Source organism: Phocoena phocoena, chromosome 19, assembly GCF_963924675.1.
Source record: "Phocoena phocoena chromosome 19, mPhoPho1.1, whole genome shotgun sequence".
In the NCBI taxonomy this organism is placed as follows: Eukaryota; Metazoa; Chordata; class Mammalia; order Artiodactyla; family Phocoenidae; genus Phocoena; species Phocoena phocoena.
The window spans coordinates 33,215,977-33,233,252 of NC_089237.1; the positions used below are offsets into that span (position 1 = coordinate 33,215,977).

The window sequence follows — 17,276 nt, forward strand, 5'->3', positions numbered from 1 at the left end:
AGGAGTGGAGGAGGAAGGGGGTCAGGAAACCCACGAGAGGTCTCCGCAGTCCAGTAAAAACATGGCACCTTTCATTTTGGAACTAAAAGACGATGGAGGGCTATCAAAATGGCAAGTGCAAAGGGACGCACGCGCGCGCGCGCACACACACACACACACACACACACACACGTTGACCACACATGAGCACAAGCACATACACACACCCACGCCAAAATGTGAGTCCGTCCTGTTGATGCATCTGGTAAAGTGCTGATGTCAGGAAGGTCGGTAGGTGCGGTGCAATCAACCAGGAGACCCCTGTCCGGGGCCTGAGGCCGCCCGCGGACGCCGGCCTACAGGGGCCCGTGCCGGGCCTCGTACTTGGCCAGGATGTTCTTGCACTTGCCCAGCTCCTTGCGCAGGTCGGCCACCTCCTGGCGCAGCGCCGAGTTCTCCTTCTCCAGGAAGGACGCGCGGATGGCGATCTGGTTCTCCTTGAGGCGCCGCGCATCACGCGAGCGCTTGGCCGCCATGTTGTTCTTCCGGCGCCGCGCCCAGTACTTGTCGTCCTGCTCGGGGCGGGGGAAACACACACCGACGCGGTTAGACCTCGGCCCGCGTCCCGCATCCCCACCGGGCTTCCCGTCCCAGGCTCCGCTCCGGCTCTGCTAGCCGAGGGCACCCGCCCTTCGCCGGGCCGCCTCTCCCGCCCAACAGAGCGCACGTCCCCAAGCAAAGCCTAGCCTCCCGCACTCCCTGAAGGACAAGCCTAACTCCTTCCCTCTCTTTGCTGGAAATGTTAAACCCTTTTCTTCCCTGGGAGCGTGCCTTCCTGAATAAGTTGATACAGTATTGTTGAAAGGCGACCAGGCAGTATCTGCACCGTGCCTCTGGGCTCGCACCCTAGCGCAGTCCTCACGCTCGTGCGCACACACGGGCACAAAATTTTTACTGCAGCATTGTTTGTAATAGAAAATAATGGGCAAACCCCCCTAATTATCAGGAGCTTTAATAACTACATCATGATAAATTCACACAACTGTTAAAAATAATGATCCAGCTGAACCAGAAAGATGCTAGCGACATATCACTATGTGGGTAGAAACAGTGGCAATTTGAAGATCAATAGGTTCCTCATCCCACTTTGGTTTAAAAATTATAATAATATATATTCATAGAAAGAGGCCCAGAAGATTTATACGCAGCTATTAAAAGTGGTGGCTTTGGAAAGGGGATTGAAGGAGGGAGCCAAGGAGAGAGGTAGGATCTTTCACCTTTTATTTTATATCCTTCTGAACTACTAGAATATTCTATAATGGGCATGTATACTTTGGCAATTAAAAACAAATTTAAAAAGTTCCACCTGCCACTGCTCAATATACTCATATTGGTGGCTAACATTTAAATAATGTACTCGAATTTCCTGTTTAACTGTTTTCTAGGCTGTCTTAGCCTAAGTGATGTTTAACTGTGGTCAACATGAAAGCAATCCCTCCTTTCCCCCCCGCCCCCATCACTGCCAAAAAAGGGAAAACCTTCCTAGGAGGACTAAGAAATGTAAGTCTTCTTCCATTTATGGTGCCACCTGGTGGGTTTTGCAACCCCCTATTTTCAACAACTTGCAACAGTAAATTCCTCAATCCTAGCAAAGCTAATACCTGCAGTTATGTGCCACCCAGAATGAGTGAGCCAGTTCTTCCCCTCCCCCAGGATTCCAAGAGGCATTTGGCACTGGAGGAGGTCACATGGTTTGAGGCCAAGGCTGCGAGCAAAGTCCAAGGTCAGTGGTCTGTGCCATCCCTGCCATTTATCCTGAGCCAACACTTGCCCAGCACAAAGACAGGAAGTGTGAGACAGAAAGCATATGCAAGCACCTTCTATCTGCCCTTCACAGGCTAGTACTGTTCTCTTATTTATAAACCACTCCCAGCTTGCTATACATTTCATAATAATGTGTAACAAAGTGAAAAAGGTGATCTTCATAATAGCTAGTGCCAGAATTCTTCTTAGAGAGGAGGCTGTCCTTTGGAAAATACCTGGATAATTAAGCTTGGGGCAGGATTTGTTGCTTTCCTTCAGAAAGGGTGCAGAGGCGGGAGGAAGGGGTGAGAGACTAGGGCACTGGCCCAGAGAAGCTGGGAGGAGCTGAGAGAGCACAAGACTCCACAGGGGTGAGACAGCCTAAGGCACATTAACAATAGTGAAAGCTCCAGCTCTGATGCAAGTTGTCTGCGTTACTTTGTAAGCCCCAATTCCACCCCCTTGGTCAATCTGTGAATCTACCATACTCATTAGTGTTCTCAGGAGTGTAGTTTCCAAGATGATTGGAAAGAGGGGTTGGCTTAGGATGTATCAGAACCCGCACACAGGGGCCAGGGAGAGAAGGGTTACATGAGAACAAGGAGAAGCTGTGTGCGGCACGCAGGAGGATGGGGAAGCGGTACCACCGTAGGCTATGGACTTGGTGGTTTGTGACCGGGTCTTAAGGACCAGGGGAGTCACCAGCTGACCTCAGTGTAGCAACCAGTTTCTGAGCTCTTCTCACTTCTAAGGTGCTTTCATTTCCCAGCCTCACCTGTCCACATGTGCAGATGAGCTGGGCAAGGTGTGGAATGGGGACCATCTCAGGTGGGAGGGGAGCTGGGAATAGGACCGGAGGATAGGAGGACTGGATAGGATAGGAGGACTGTCCCAGACAAGAAAAACCAGCGTTCCCACCTTTGTCAGCACAGAAATGGGGGGGCGGGGAGAGCGGGATATTGAGTGGGGCTGATACATCACCTGTACCCTTTCCCTCTATCTCCCAGGGGCAGATGCCATCTGGCTACGGAGGTACCCCTACCTGGCAAAGAACTCCTCAGTCCAGTCCCATCTTCTTGAGGGTCTGGTGTTTGATGACACCTCTGCCCAGCAGGCCCCCCCTGACATGTCAACACTCCCTTTTTCTCACTTGGGGGCAGGAACAATGTCAGTAGTGGCTCACCTTGGAATCCCCAGGCCCTGACATCGGACCTGGCAGACACTAGCATTTGAAAAATATTTATCAAGTAAATGAATGGGTGTTTGAAAGACACCAAGGCGATTAAACTGATTCTCAGCTAGGAATCAGCATGCCACCCCTTCATCCTCCTGGGGCTGCCCGCTAACCCAAATGAATGGCTTCAGAGAGAGAGTGCAGGCAGTGGCAGGGAGAGCCACTTCACTCACTCGGTCTGCTCATCCGGGGCTGGAGGTCACCTGCCCCACCCAGCTCAGTCCTCCTGCCACACGAGAAACATCTTACAGCACTGCTTCTTTCTTCACCATTGCTCATGCTCTGGGGCCTGAGACTTTACTCACAACTGAAGGAATCCAGGGACACCTGGCAGGACAGTGTTCCTGCCCGCTCCCCTCACTGGCACGTGAGAAGGCCAGGCCCAGCCACGGTGGCAGTAACGTGCATAATTCCAGCACAGACGTTTTTCACGTGGCCTCTTTGTGGCTGAGGTTACCAGGGTAATTAAGTAAGCCTGCTCTTTGCTTTAAATGTGTAAATTTGGAGACCATGTGCAGGTCTGGCTGGAAGTTGTATCTACTACTCAGCAGCATCCCTTCAAACTTGCCTCCATTCAAGAGGAAATCCCTACTGAATGGGCTCCCCAGTTTAGTTTAAGATGCAAGTTCCAAAATGCACACAGAATTGTATGGCTAAGAACACAAGATGAGGAAAAGCATGAGCTGAAAGAAGATGCCTAATCACCCAGGACTTAATCCCACGGGGCCCCTTTCTTACCCCATCTTAGTCTAACCATCGATTCCCTGACTAGCTTCAATTTTCTGGTGTTTTTACTATGCACTTTCCTCTTTTGATTCTCAGGGTGACAGCTATTGGTTTGTCACCCAAAGGCTCCCGATGTAGCTCCTGTCAGGGCCAACGTGCTTCAGTGACCTTTCTGGAAGCTAGCCGACTTGGGGACGAAGCTGGGCCTTACACTAACTAGCAGTGCTCACCTCTACCTTTCTGTGTCTCCATTTCCTCAGTGGTAAAATGATCACTTTGGTCCAGTGAATCTCTGAGGTCCCTTTTAAAACCCAACATTTTATTTTTTAATAAATTTATTTATTTATTTATTTTTGGCTACATTATGTCTTTGTTGCTGCGTGCGGGCTTTCTCTAGTTGCAGCGAGCGGGGGCTACTACTCTTCGTTGTGGTGAGAGGGCTTCTCCTTGTGGTGGCTTCTCCTGTTGTGGAGCATGGGCTCTAGACATGTGGGCTTCAGTAGTTGTGGCACATGGGCTCAGTAGTTGTGGCTCGCGGGCTCCAGAGTGCAGGCTCAGTAGTTGTGGTGCACAGGCACAGTTGCTCCGCGGCATGTAGGATCTTCCCGGACCAGGGCTCGAACCCATGTCCTCTGCATTGGCTGGTGGATTCTTAACCACTGCACCACCAGGGAAGTCCCAAAACCCGGACATTTTATGATTCTGCATCACTGAAGGTAATCTGAGGTATTGGATGACAGCAGTGACTTAAATCTGCCGGGTACATTTTCCTCCAGTGCTCTTTGTATATGTGAAAAGCAGAAGTAAATGGTCTAAATCAGTTCCAGGACAATGTCCCAAACTCCCATTTTCCCAACAGGAGTGTCTCTTCATGTGAACCATATTTAGGTTTGAGAAATGGTGGTCAGCAGTTAGAAATTATGTCTGCTTCCAATGCCTTGAATGTATACAATCATATCTCTATTGTCCATATGATTGGAAAGCAACATAAACACAAAAAATTCTAAGCAATGGGTAATCAAAAATGGTTCTATTTTGGTATTAGTAGGCGTGGCGTAAGTTTAGAAAGAATTCTCTTCCTAAGGTATCATTAAATGTGTCAGATTAATTTTAAGTTGTATCTGATTTCCTAAGGTAAGGCTATTTTCCTTTATAAATAATGTGTGCCTTCAACACAGTAGAGAAAAACCAACCCCAAATTAACCTTTTGTTGAGATACTCAGGTGATCTTTACTTGAGACACAGAGTGAATATTACTTATAAATAGTGTCAGGAAACCCACCAGCTTCCTTAAAAGTCCCACCCTAGCATCCAAGTCTGGCAATGTGGAGAGAGGTCCTGTCTCTGGCTGTTACTCCCTGAGGCCTACAGAGAAATGGAAGCAGTTAATTAGTGTTAAATTCCCAAAGGAAAGGTAACCCTTGGAGACTATGAGGTCCAGATGCCCTTCCCAAGTAATTTTTTTTTCTCTTTTCAACCTTGAAAGATCCTGGTTTGATTTTATTAGGCTTTCATAGGTTTCCTTGCAGATAGTAGTGGGTTTGCTTCCTTCATGGGCTGCAAAGCACTCCATTTTATTGCTTTTCCTTATATCTATGCATTATCAAGATATGGAAGGCGTAGTTCAGAAGACACCCAGAGAGGAAGCAACTTGCCTCGTCACGTGCCAAGAAATGGGATCAGAAATCACAAGTCTTTGTTCACTAGCTTGTGTGATTTTCCTGGGGTCACCCTTTTAAGCTGCCTCTTGATCCCACTCTCCACTTGCCCACAGCCTAATTACCAGTTCCAATTTACCTTCAGATCATCTGGGATGAAGACTTTGCGAGCTTTCTTAATCATGGGCTGTGGCTTCAGTTCTTCCTCAGAGAACTTGCGTTTGCGAGGGTCAAACATTTCCTGCCCGGGGATGCTGGAGAGGGCAAGGTCGGCCGGGTCTGGCTCATAGCCCACCGGGACCTGGATGGTGTCAGGGTCAATGGGGCTCGGAGTATTGCGGTTGGCTGGCAACAGCTGGCCTGGAACAACACAGGAGTTTTAATTTATGCACACTCTATGGAGGCCCAGGAGACAGCTACTTGATGATGCTCAAGTATGAGGATGAGGGCAAGAGTCTTAAACTTACTTTAATGTGACTCTAACATCGTTCCTGAGGCACAGCAGGCTGAATGGCTTTACTCATGTCAGATCAGGGAAAACAAGGACCCACATACACATATTCACAAACTAAATTAAAAAATACATGCATTCATTCCGTCCTACAACGTATTCATGAAGCACCAACTATGTGTCAGGTACTCTTTTTTACCTTTAAGGTGTTTTCCAGGTGAGTCAGGGAATCAGACCAAAACTAGCCAGTGAGATATAGTGGAGGGATGAAAGGAAACCACACGTGCTTCCAGAGTGTGGGGGGAAAGGACATAACCCGAAGCAGGTTAGGGAACACTCCTAGAGAAGATGCTTGGTATAGCGGCGTCTTGAGACACACATTAATTAGTAAAAACGGTAATCCACGGACAGATACAAGACAGAGGGTTGCATTTTTGAGGAACCACAAGTAGTCTTGGGTAGCTGTATCAGAACACAAGATGGAAAGGAGAGAGACATAAATGCAAGAGACGTGGTCAAGGAAGGTGGGCAGTAGGGATGTTATAAAAGGCCTTGAATGTCACTGAGGGGTTCTGAGCACTGAAGTGAGAAGCAGAGCTGAAGTGTGGAAAGAAGTGTGAGGAGTGAACTGAAGGGGGCAGGACTGGAGACAGGAGATGAGCTACCAGGCTGTGGTGCTAACCCATGTGTGCATTCAAGGAATATTGAGCAAAATGGAAAAGATGCAACGGAGATGATCTAACTTCCACTTGACGGTTCTGCAAACCAAACCACTGAAACGCACAAAGGTCCTCGAAAGAGGGTGGACTGCATTTCGGAATAACAGACTGCAGCGTTTATGTGGGGAGCTCTGAACCTCAACTTCTAGTTCCATTTGAATTTTACAATCACCCCTTTCACGCCCAGAGAAGAAATGAGAGGATACAGCTCAGCTCGGCTTAGCACAAGTCCTCTTCTCCCTCACTGCTGAAGGCTGGACGCCATGCGGAGTATCCTGTAGGTGCCATTAGAAACTACTCCGGGTTGAAGGGCAAAGCCATCGACTTGCTTTCTGGCTAACCTGTGAAACCAGGCTCGTCTGTTTTCCAGAAAGGCCTGGTAGGGAGCTTGCAGAATGAACGTTCTGGGGACCTTTTGGTCCCCACTCTGCTTTGAGCTCTCTTTGTATCCTGCTTGCCAAAGAGGAAGAGATGGGTCCCAAGGCATTGGCAGAGGATGGAGATTTCTCATTAGCCACGCTCAGTTCAGCTCCAGCTTCTAGAGGCTGCTGAGTTCTGCACTGGATGGGGTCAAGCTAAATTTGATCTTGTGCTTCTCGACATTGCCTTAGAAAATGGACCATATCTGAGTCAAACAGGTATTTTACCTTCCCTTTAGAAACTCTCTTTGAACTTAATAATAAAGCTACCCAATGCCCTCTCAGTTCAAGCACCACGCCCCATGCGTCACCCCCGCATCACATACACACACCCACAGGTAGATACACCCTCTGCTCCCCTCTGGAAGCATGTCTTAATTAATATTTCCCAAATCTAATTGCTCAAAGTTACTTCAAGTTCTTCCCTAGTACTTCAGTATTCTGTTAATTATGTTGTATTTAAATCCCCCTTATTGATTTATACATGTTAAGGTTTACACACACACACACCCCCTCCTCTACCAGACCACATGGTCTTTCATGTTTTCTCTATTTTATCCCCACCCCACTCCTCACGGTGGTGCCTACTTCAGAGTTCTGCTTCTACAAAGAATACTCCTCATTTAACGGGGGCCCTCTGAGATGCTGGGCGCTGACATTCATTCATGAACATTCTAACAATAACACTTCACATTTAGGCAGAAGCTTTATCTGCATTCTTTCTCTCAAGCCCTTTCTCCCAGTGGAAGTAGGTCAGCCCTACCTGCAGCACAGAGAAAACCTAACTGGACCCCAGACGAGTCAATGGCTTTCAATAGCTTCCCCAGCATCACAGAGCAACCAGCAAAGTACATGAGAAACACAGATGGGTCTCTTTTCTCCCAAGATACCCTTGCATCATCTTGTTTGTCTATATTTTCTACTGTATTAACTCTGCTGGACTCATTTTTTCCCCTTTATTCCTAAATGTCCACAGTATCACTGAGTAACAGGGAGGAAGATCTTTATTATTTTGTCCTACCTTTTGTGGATTTGCAAATTTTTAATATAAGAATTTTCAAGTTAAGAATGCATCATTACATTAAATTTTTTTTTTTTTTTCGGTATGCGGGCCTCTCACTGTTGTGACCTCTCCCGTTGCGGAGCACAGGATCTGGACGCACAGGCTCAGAGGCCATGGCTCACGGGCCCAGCCGCTCCGCGGCATGTGGGATCTTCCCGGACCGGAGCATGAACCCGTGTCCCCTGCATCAGCAGGCGGACTCTTAACCACTGCGCCACCAGGGAAGCCCTACATTAATTTTTTTAAATTACCAAAGATGTTCATTGCAAAATTTCAACAAATGCAGAAATGTGTCTCCCTTGCCCCCAATCTACCTTGCTGCTCTTCCCAGAGGAGACCACCCTTAACTGCTTGCTGTGAACCTCTCAATCCTTGGTTTTTATATATAAATGATTTAACCCAAATAGGATTATTCTACCCACAGATCTTAAATTACTTTTTCAATATACCAGTATACCATATGCAATTTCCCATGTTAGTACAAACAGAACTACTCTGTGCTTTTTAAAGGGTGAGTAGTATTCCATAGCTTGGATATGTAACAATTTACTTAATCATTCCCCAATGGAAGGATTTTTAGATATGTGAGTATTTTTATAGAAGGGATGTCTAGAAGTGAGACTGTTCATGCAAAAGACATGTATATTTTATATTTCTAAAAGCATTGCTGAATCTTATCTATTTATAGTTGTACCAACATTTCTAAGAGTGCAGTTTTGTACAATATGAATTTTTAAAATATTGCCAATCTGATATATACAAATATCACTATTGTTGAATTTACATTTCCTTACTAGTGAGACTGAGCATCTCACATGTCCATTGGATCCATTTCTTCTCCTGTATACCACCCTCTTCATATCTTTTGCTTCTTTTTAAATGGATTTTGTTGCTTATTCATTTGTAAGAATTCTTTATAGAAAGAACTCTTTATAGACGATGGATATAATCCTTTCATCTGTTTTATTTGTAGAAAATATTTTCTCCCAGACTGTTTGTTTTCTAACTTTGCTTATAGAGTTTTGCACTACTGACAAGATCTTACACTGTAATATGGTAATAATGTCTTAAAATTTTCTCCTTTATGGCTTCTAATTTCATACCTTCTCTATCCCCAAATTATATTATATGCATGCACGTATACAAGTATGTTTGTATACATATACATGTGTGTACATACGTGTGTGTACATATATTACTCTATACTTTTCTCTAATACAACTATAATTAATTTATATTTTTAGGATTTTGAATCACCTAAGATTTATTTTTGTATAAAGTACATGCAAGGGGCATTACACAGTATTCTCCAAGTGTCTTAATATAATGGTAAGTAAGGTTTGATATTTGATAGGGCAAGTTCTTCCCTCTTTATTGTTCTTTTCGTAAAATTTTATTCAGTATTCTTACACTCTTCTAGATGAATTTCAGGATATATTAAGTTATATTTAAAATTATTAATGGAATTTTTGAATGAAGATTGCATGAAAGCCATAGGTTAACTTAGGGACAACTGATACCTTTTAAATATTCAATATAACCTTAGTATACTCCCCATTTTTATTTTTTGTTCTTTTTCTTACATCTTTAAGTTTCACAGTTTTCTTCACTTTAAACTTTCACATTTTTTGCTAAGTTTATCCCTTCAATGTTTTCTCATAATTGTTGCTAATGTAAATTTCCCTTGTTAGACTTACTAATTGGTTACTGCTGACATATAAGAAGCTACTGGTTTTAAAATGCTGGGTTTATATCCAGCCACTTTACTCCCTTATTAGTTCTAATAGTTCTAACTTCTCTGAGTTTTCTAGGTAAATAATCTTTTCTGCCTCTAGAGATAGTTGTTGCCTCAATGTTTATAATTCCTACCTTAAAAAAAACACCTCCCTGCACTGGCTGGGCTCTGCAAGGCAATAGGTAAAAGGGATGAGACTGGAGGTCCCTGCTTGTCCCAAACTTTAATGAAAAAACTTTTAATGCTTCATATCCTTAAGGTCTGTTATAGAATCCTAGCAGATAACAGTTTGACAAGCTAAGGCATTTCCAACCCTTCCAGCCCTACTGCACTGAGAGTTGTTTTTTTAAAATCAGAAATCACATATTAAATTTCCTCAAATGACTCTTTTGGTATCTGTTGAGACGATCATGTGGTTTTTTCCTGTATTTGTTAAGTCTGAGCTTGGTATTTCTCCAAGGCTTTCTTTGAAATATCAGGGGTGGACAGGATCAACCCCACGGTGTAGACTGCAGTTTGCTGGAACATTGTTTTCTTCTTTTTAAAAGCATCTTAATGAAAGTCACTTCCAGGAGAGCCAAGGAGGATTTCTGGTGGAAAGGGTGGAACAAAGGGCTTAAATCTAGAAGATTAGAAGTTTTACCTTCAAACCCAAAATTGGCCTCCACTTTTGTCATAGAGCAGGCATGCCTAAACCTCCAAATAGCATAACTGAAGATAGGATGTTTTTTATTCTTACATACTTAACAAGAATTTAGCATCTCATGTTCAATTAGCTGATTAGCTAGAAGTCATCAATGAATGGGTACAGCCACAATCTGTGTTCCGTGTCCCAATCTGAAGTTGATGGTTTATTTCTTTAGTTTACGGCTGCAACAAAGTAATAAACTGTAGCTACGTTTACAATTTAACCCTCAAGACTAACTACAGCATCTCCAACCTTTCTGATGTGCTCCCCATTCAGGAAGTTAAACACAGCCGTACTGTCAGGACAGACGCCATATCCTAGTGTTACCACTGACGAGCATCGGCCAGCTGATGAACATTATCCTCTATAAAGAATACTGAGAAGAGAGAAAACGATTTGGTTTGGGCCCGTGGGTTCTCTATTAGAACTGATGGGTGAAATTCCTTGTGATTCAGTTTGGTTCATCATCTTCCTCTCCTTCCCATAACCAGTCTGTGGTTTGTTTGCCTCTCACGACCTCTTTGACCCTAGAGAGTCATAATTTGAGTTTGAAATAGCACTTCTGACCCTCTTTGTACCAACTGCTTTCAGAAGAGAACCATCATCGGGGCTCCCTTCACTGCAAAACACCCTGCTTCCGAGAATCCTTACATTACAGGGTGCCAATTAACTTAGAAGACTGCAGTAACACTCGAGGGTATGTAAAGTGTTACCATACGAGGTACGGAGATTAAATAAAGGCCTCAAAAGTACACCCTCAGGATGCAGGCTTTCTGAACTCTGAGGACAATTTAGCTAGTCTCTATTCTGATGGCAGGAACCTGTTAACTTGTCCAACACGCACTTTGCAAAGGCAACAATGTCCTAACGGCCAGAGGTCTCATCCCTCCCTCTGCCCATGTCCTGTTCCACGTGACTTTGCAGTTCCAGGCTGAGTCTATTTCCCCACCCCTTGAATCTGGGCTGGCCTTGTGGCAGAAGTGACAGAGTGTCAGTTCTGAGGCTGGGCCTAAAGAGGTTTTGCATGTCCCGCTGGTTCTCTGTAGCACTTTCGTCACCACCATATATACATGCTTGGTCTAGCCTCCTCGGGGGTGTGAAGGGCACGTGGGGCAGGCCAGTCTAGGTCAGCCCAGATCACTTGTTCCTGAGATGTGCGAGTCCAGCCAAGATCAGCAGAGCTACCTGACCAACCCACAGCAATTTCAGACGAGTGAACAATAAACCCACCAAGTATTTGTGAGTGTTTGGTAAACACTGTCATGGCAATAGATGACTGATCTACAAGCTGAGCTAGTATATTTGGGGACATGCGTATACAATAACATTAATATCACAGTAAGGTTTTAAAATGTACCGGGTAGTGGTTAAGCTGTGAAGTGAGTCAGACTTAGGTTTGATTCTCATTCCATCACCTATACGGTATAAACTTGAGTGTTTGAGAATAAAGGGCCAGAAAGAAATATTCCGCATTTCCTAGTAAGGTCTGTTGTGCGGACAGGAACTACTGGTGAATTTTCTTCCTTTTTTTAAACCTACCTCTCTTAGTTCCAGTTTTTTCATCTGCAAATGGAGATTACAATGCCCGCCTCATAGGGCTACGTGAGACATGAATGAGACAAGGTATTTATAGAGTGCTTAACATAATGCACAGTGCCTGGAAAGCAATCAGTAGTCTCCACGCAAACACAAATATAAAGTATAGATACTGTGGGGAATTCCCTGGTGGTCCAGTGGTTAGGACTCAGCGCTTTCACTGCCATGGCCCGGGTTTGATCCCTGGTTGGGGAGCTAAGATTCTGCAAGCTGCAAGCCAAAATATATAGAGAGATAGACAGATACTATGATCCCAGATACTTTAAAAAAAATCAAGTAAAAAGACTGCCTCCTCATCCAAGCTGGCACGGTATCTCCCTTGAGCATCTCTCCACATCCTCCTTACTGTTCCCCTCCTTCCACTGGAGTCCCCACAATGCACTCTCCACACAGCCACTAGGAAACACTCTAAAAACAGAAACCTATGCAGGTCACCCCCTACCTCAAACCCTCCAAAGGCTTTGCACTGCCACACATGGTAACACTCAAGGCCCCTCCTTACCGCACATGCCCAGCCATGCCGGCCTTCCTTCTGCTCCTCAACTGCCCTAAGCAGGGCACCTCCCTCCCCCAAGGCCTGTGTCCTTAGTATTCCCTCCACCTAAACACTTTCCCCCTGCTCTCTGCCTGCCTGGTCCTTCTGCACGCTTTAGACACCAGTTCAAATGCCACATCTTCAAACCCTCTGACTTTCCTCTGCCCCAACTCACCACCTATCAAACCACCCTGTTTCATTTCCTTTGCAAAATTTATCTCCCCCCACCCAAATTATCTTTTGTATTTGTTTGACCTTTGTCAGTGACCTCCTTCCATTTGCATGTAAGCTCCAGGGAACGGGGACCTTGTCTTCTTTGCTGCTGCATCCCTGGCTTCTAGAAGGAGCCTGCATGGAGAAGATGCTTAGTACTAACTACTGAGTAACTGGAGATAAACACCCCTGGTTCCTAACAAGGACTGTTGTGGGGAACAGGGACTATTTTTTCTTTTTATTTGTTATATTTTTCAAATTGTCTATAATGAGCAACGTTTACTTTCAAAGACAGAAATAAAAATTATCCTCTAAAAATGGACTTTGCACATATATAACCTTCAAGAGGCTGTGTTAAATACTGTCAAGAAAAGACCATTCAAACCCCCAGAAAGGAAGAAGAGGAGGAGAAAGAAAAGGCTTAACCAAAGATTATATTAGAAAGAGTCCTTCTCAACTCCAGCGGCTGGGAATCTGTCATAACCCTGAGAATTTTCAAGTGTCCTGAGCCTTACTCAGCTGATACACTGACTTCAAGGCAAAAACAAATCCCCACCTGCCACCGCCTCTCTCTCTCTCTCTCTCTCTCTCTCTCTCCCTCCCTCCCTCCCTCTCCCTCTCTCTCTCTCTGTCTCACACACAAACACACACACACACACACACACACACACACACACACACTTCATTTGTGCCATATCCAGACAAGGTGCCCAGTAAGTGCTGTCTATGATTGTGGACCAAATACACTGAAAGGTCCTCTATAAAGATTACTTTGATCAAAGCAGCTCTTTTCCAACAACTCTCTCCACCCAGTAACAGGCTGTCAACAGAACTATGGGTAAAGCACAGCACTGAGAAGCCAGCCCAATCCATTACTTGTAAACATTAGGAAGGGTCTGTCTGTTACCATTTACTGAGAGGGCGAATGAAACGCAGTCCCGTGGGCTGGCAGACAGGCCTCCCCTGCCCACTTAGTAACCAGTTAGTCACAGTGATGAGTGGCCGGGAGGACCACCCCCTCGCCAAGGCCCTGCCAGTGTATCACCTCACTTAATCCTCAAGATAGTTGTGTGGGGCTTCCCTCGTGGCGCAGTGGTTAAGAATCTGCCTGCCAATGCAGGGGACACGGGTTCGAGCCCTGGTCCGGGAAGATCCTACATGCTGCGGAGCAACTAAGCCCGTGAGCCACAACTACTTAGCCTGCCCTCTAGAGCCCGTGAGCCACAACTACTGAACACGAGTGCCACAACTACTGAAGCCCACGTGCCTAGAGCCCGTGCTCCACAATAACAAAAGCCACTGCAATGAGAAGTCCGCGCACCGCAACAAAGAGTAGCCCCCCTCTCCCCAACTAGAGAAAAGCCTGCACGCAGCAATGAAGACCCAATGCAGCCAAACTAAAATAAAGAATAAAATAAAGAAATTTAAAAAAAAGATAGCTGTGTGAAGGTGGAATCATTAGTAACCCCATTTTCCAGACAGTTTAAGACAAGCTCAGAAAGCTAAATGATTTGCCCAAGGTTGCCCAACTAGTACATGAAATGGAATCTCACCTCCCAACTCTTCTGATTCTAAAGCCCAAGTTCTTAAGCATGTAAATGCTTCAAAGGACAGCAAGGGACTGTGTGCTTCTCAACTGAGAGTTTTGCATCAGGACCTGGGTCTCCTGGCCTCAAGTACAATGTTCCACTGACCCATCAGCTCGCGCCACACTTTATGAATGACGAAGTGGAGGGTCAGAGGTGAAATCTGCCCCCAACACCCATACATAAAGTCATGCAGCCAGAAAGCTGGCGGGAGGTTGGTGGGGTTCAGTCTCCCATGGCCCACCGGGTTCCTGGGCAGCAGATGGTCCCCCAAGGAGGCAGGAATGCCTCTGGCTATGGACAAGAGCCCCAGGAACTTTTGGGCAGCCAGCCACCCCATTTCCTTTCCCTCCCTTCCCTCCTCCACCACTTCGGTCCTCCTGAATGGCGAGCTCCTGCCAAGAGCACTCCTTCAATGACAAAACAACTAATGAGCCTCAGGGCTAGGGCTCCTGTCAACACTACATCTCACTCAGGCATCTTTAAAGAGATTCTGGATAGCCAGAGACCACGCCTCATTTATTCTGTTATGGGATATGGCTGCAGAGGCCACGTCATGGGGGAGGCATGTTTTAGGTCTATACCCTTGAATTATCAGTATGCCAATTAATACTGGGTCTGGGTTTGGGCAGAGACAGCTGGAACACCGTTCCAGGCTCCTGCTCTGGCCTTCGTCCCTCACTTTGACCCATCCTGGGAGATGGCTCGGTTCATCAGAAAGCACAGACAGACCTGGACTCACGGTGCCTTTGCCCCTAAATAGCTCTGTGGCTTGGGGCCAGCCACTCCCCCATGCAGAGTACTGCTCCCTCCTCTGTCCGCTGGGGCCGGCTGGGATGGGCAGGATGTGGGGAGGCCACTCGGGGGCGGGGGTGTGGAGTCCGCACGTCCCTCCCTGAGCCCCCCAGCACACACCTCCCTCCGGCTGCAGCCCAAGAAAAGCCTGCCGGATGTCACCAAGTGTGACCTGTGTCCAGGACCAGCATGCTGCCCTGGGATGGTGCACCAGTACCCAAAATGGCCCTGACTTGACTTGGCAGCTCCTGATCTGGCAGAGGCTGCGACTGGATTAGCAAGGCCTCTCATTCCAAGGCTGCGGATCAGCGCGTGTCTTGCCAGTGGAGTCAGCAAGAAACCTGCCTCCTTGAGGTGAACTTGAGAGGCGAGAGCAGAGCGGCTCAGAGCCACGCCCGCTGGCAGTCAGTGACATGGGGCAGATCACTTCCATTCAGGGGTCAGGGCACGTGTGGGCCCCCTGGCCACCACGCCACTGTCCCCAAGACAGAGCAGCAGAGTCCCCTTCACCTGCTCTCCCGGGGGCTAAGAGCCTCTCCCCACTGCTGTCACAGCACCTCCGTGTGCAGACAAGTAACAGCGTGGCCAGAAATGTACTCACAGCGCCAGAGACCAAAGCCTGCGTGAACTGGATTTCAGACCTTGCGACACTGACCCCCACCCTTGCCCCGTCACAGGTGCGTAGGGAGTGTCATAAGCTGGAAACAAGGTGCACTGTGCTTCCCCCACACACACTCATGTCCCTGCACCACTCCACCCCAAGTCATGGAACATGCATGGCTGGAGAAAAGCAGGCCTCCTGGCTTCCTCTGCACTTGTAGGAAATGCAGGTGGGTGAAGACCTGGGAAGTGCAAGGTTGAGTCCCACCAACTGCCTGCTTGCCCAGTCTTCAAATGCTCTGTGCAGCAGCCATCCCTTCTTTTTTATTTTTTAATTTATTTATTTTTGGCTGTGCTGGGTCTTTGTTGCTACGTACAGGCTTCCTCTAGTTGTGGCGAGTGGGGGCTATTCTTGTTGTTGTTGTGGTGTGCGAGCTTCTCATTGTGGTGGCTTCTCTTGTTGCGGAGCACGGACTCTAGGTGTGTGGGCTTCAGTAGTTGTGGCACACGGGCTCAGTAGTTGTGGCTCGCAGGCTCTAGAGCACAGACTCAGTAGTTGTGGTGCATGGGCTCAGTTGCTCCACAGCATGTGGGATCTTCCAGGACCAGGGCTTGAACCTGTGTCCCCTGCATTGGCAGGAGGATTCTTAACCACTGAGCCACCAGGGAAGTCCCCGCAGCCATCTCTTCTGAGAGAGCAGAGGCCCAATCCTCCCAAGGCTGTAACAGTGATAGTGGCTATAATCCAGAATGGATACTTCAAGCCCTTCTGCAACTCCACATGCTAGAGGATAAGCAACAAGAGACATCTGGAAAGGATAAAGAGGGGACTAGAGTCCTAACCTCAGCCCCTCCTCAGAGCCCCCATGTGTGCACGGTGGTGATGTCAGCTTTCCAGGCAGGAGCAGAGGAGGGGCTCCTGCCTGCATTTACGTGCTGCATCTGGACCTGGTTCAAGTGCACGCTGAATATCTATAGCCTCATCCCGCCCTCCTGACAACCCTGCGAAGCACGTAGGGCCCATGGGCACATTTTACCTGCGGAGAAATTGAGCCACTAAGCAACTTACTGAGGTCCCCCTAGGCTGGGGCTACCTTCTTATCAAGCAGAGAAACAAGCTCTCTATACCTGGAGGCTCTTTCCATCTTTAATGACAACATGCACCGCTGGAATCAGCACCACCTCGGTCCCTGGAGTCTCTTTAACTGTCTGAGATGGTGCAAATGTGCAGGCCTAGTCATTTGAAACCCGCAGTCTTCAAATTGCTGTCACGCTGAGTTATTAAACTGACTATTCTCCTTTGGGCCATGTGAGTTTTTGGTTTGGATTTAGAGGAGAGAGTGAAGCAGAGCATGAGGTAAGTGCAGGGCTTGCTGACGTCCACTGTGAACCCAGGAACCGACTGCAAACAAGTGGCCCACACTCTCCTGAGCAACACCCTTCCTCCTCTCTCAACCCCCCAACCAGTCCAAACAA

At 46.9% G+C, this 17,276-nt stretch overlaps 1 protein-coding gene across 1 annotated transcript in view; it reads right to left on the reverse strand.

The window, feature by feature from the left end:
- Window positions 1–335: 335 nt before the first annotated feature.
- Window positions 336–17,276, reverse strand: part of HLF (HLF transcription factor, PAR bZIP family member) — a 50,016-nt gene continuing 33,075 nt past the window's right edge. The window contains exons 3-4 of the mRNA XM_065897172.1: window positions 5,540–5,760; window positions 336–551 (exon numbers count right to left, since the gene is read on the reverse strand). Of these exons, the coding sequence (XP_065753244.1) occupies window positions 336–551; window positions 5,540–5,760 (437 nt within the window). The remainder of the gene's footprint in view (window positions 552–5,539; window positions 5,761–17,276) is intronic.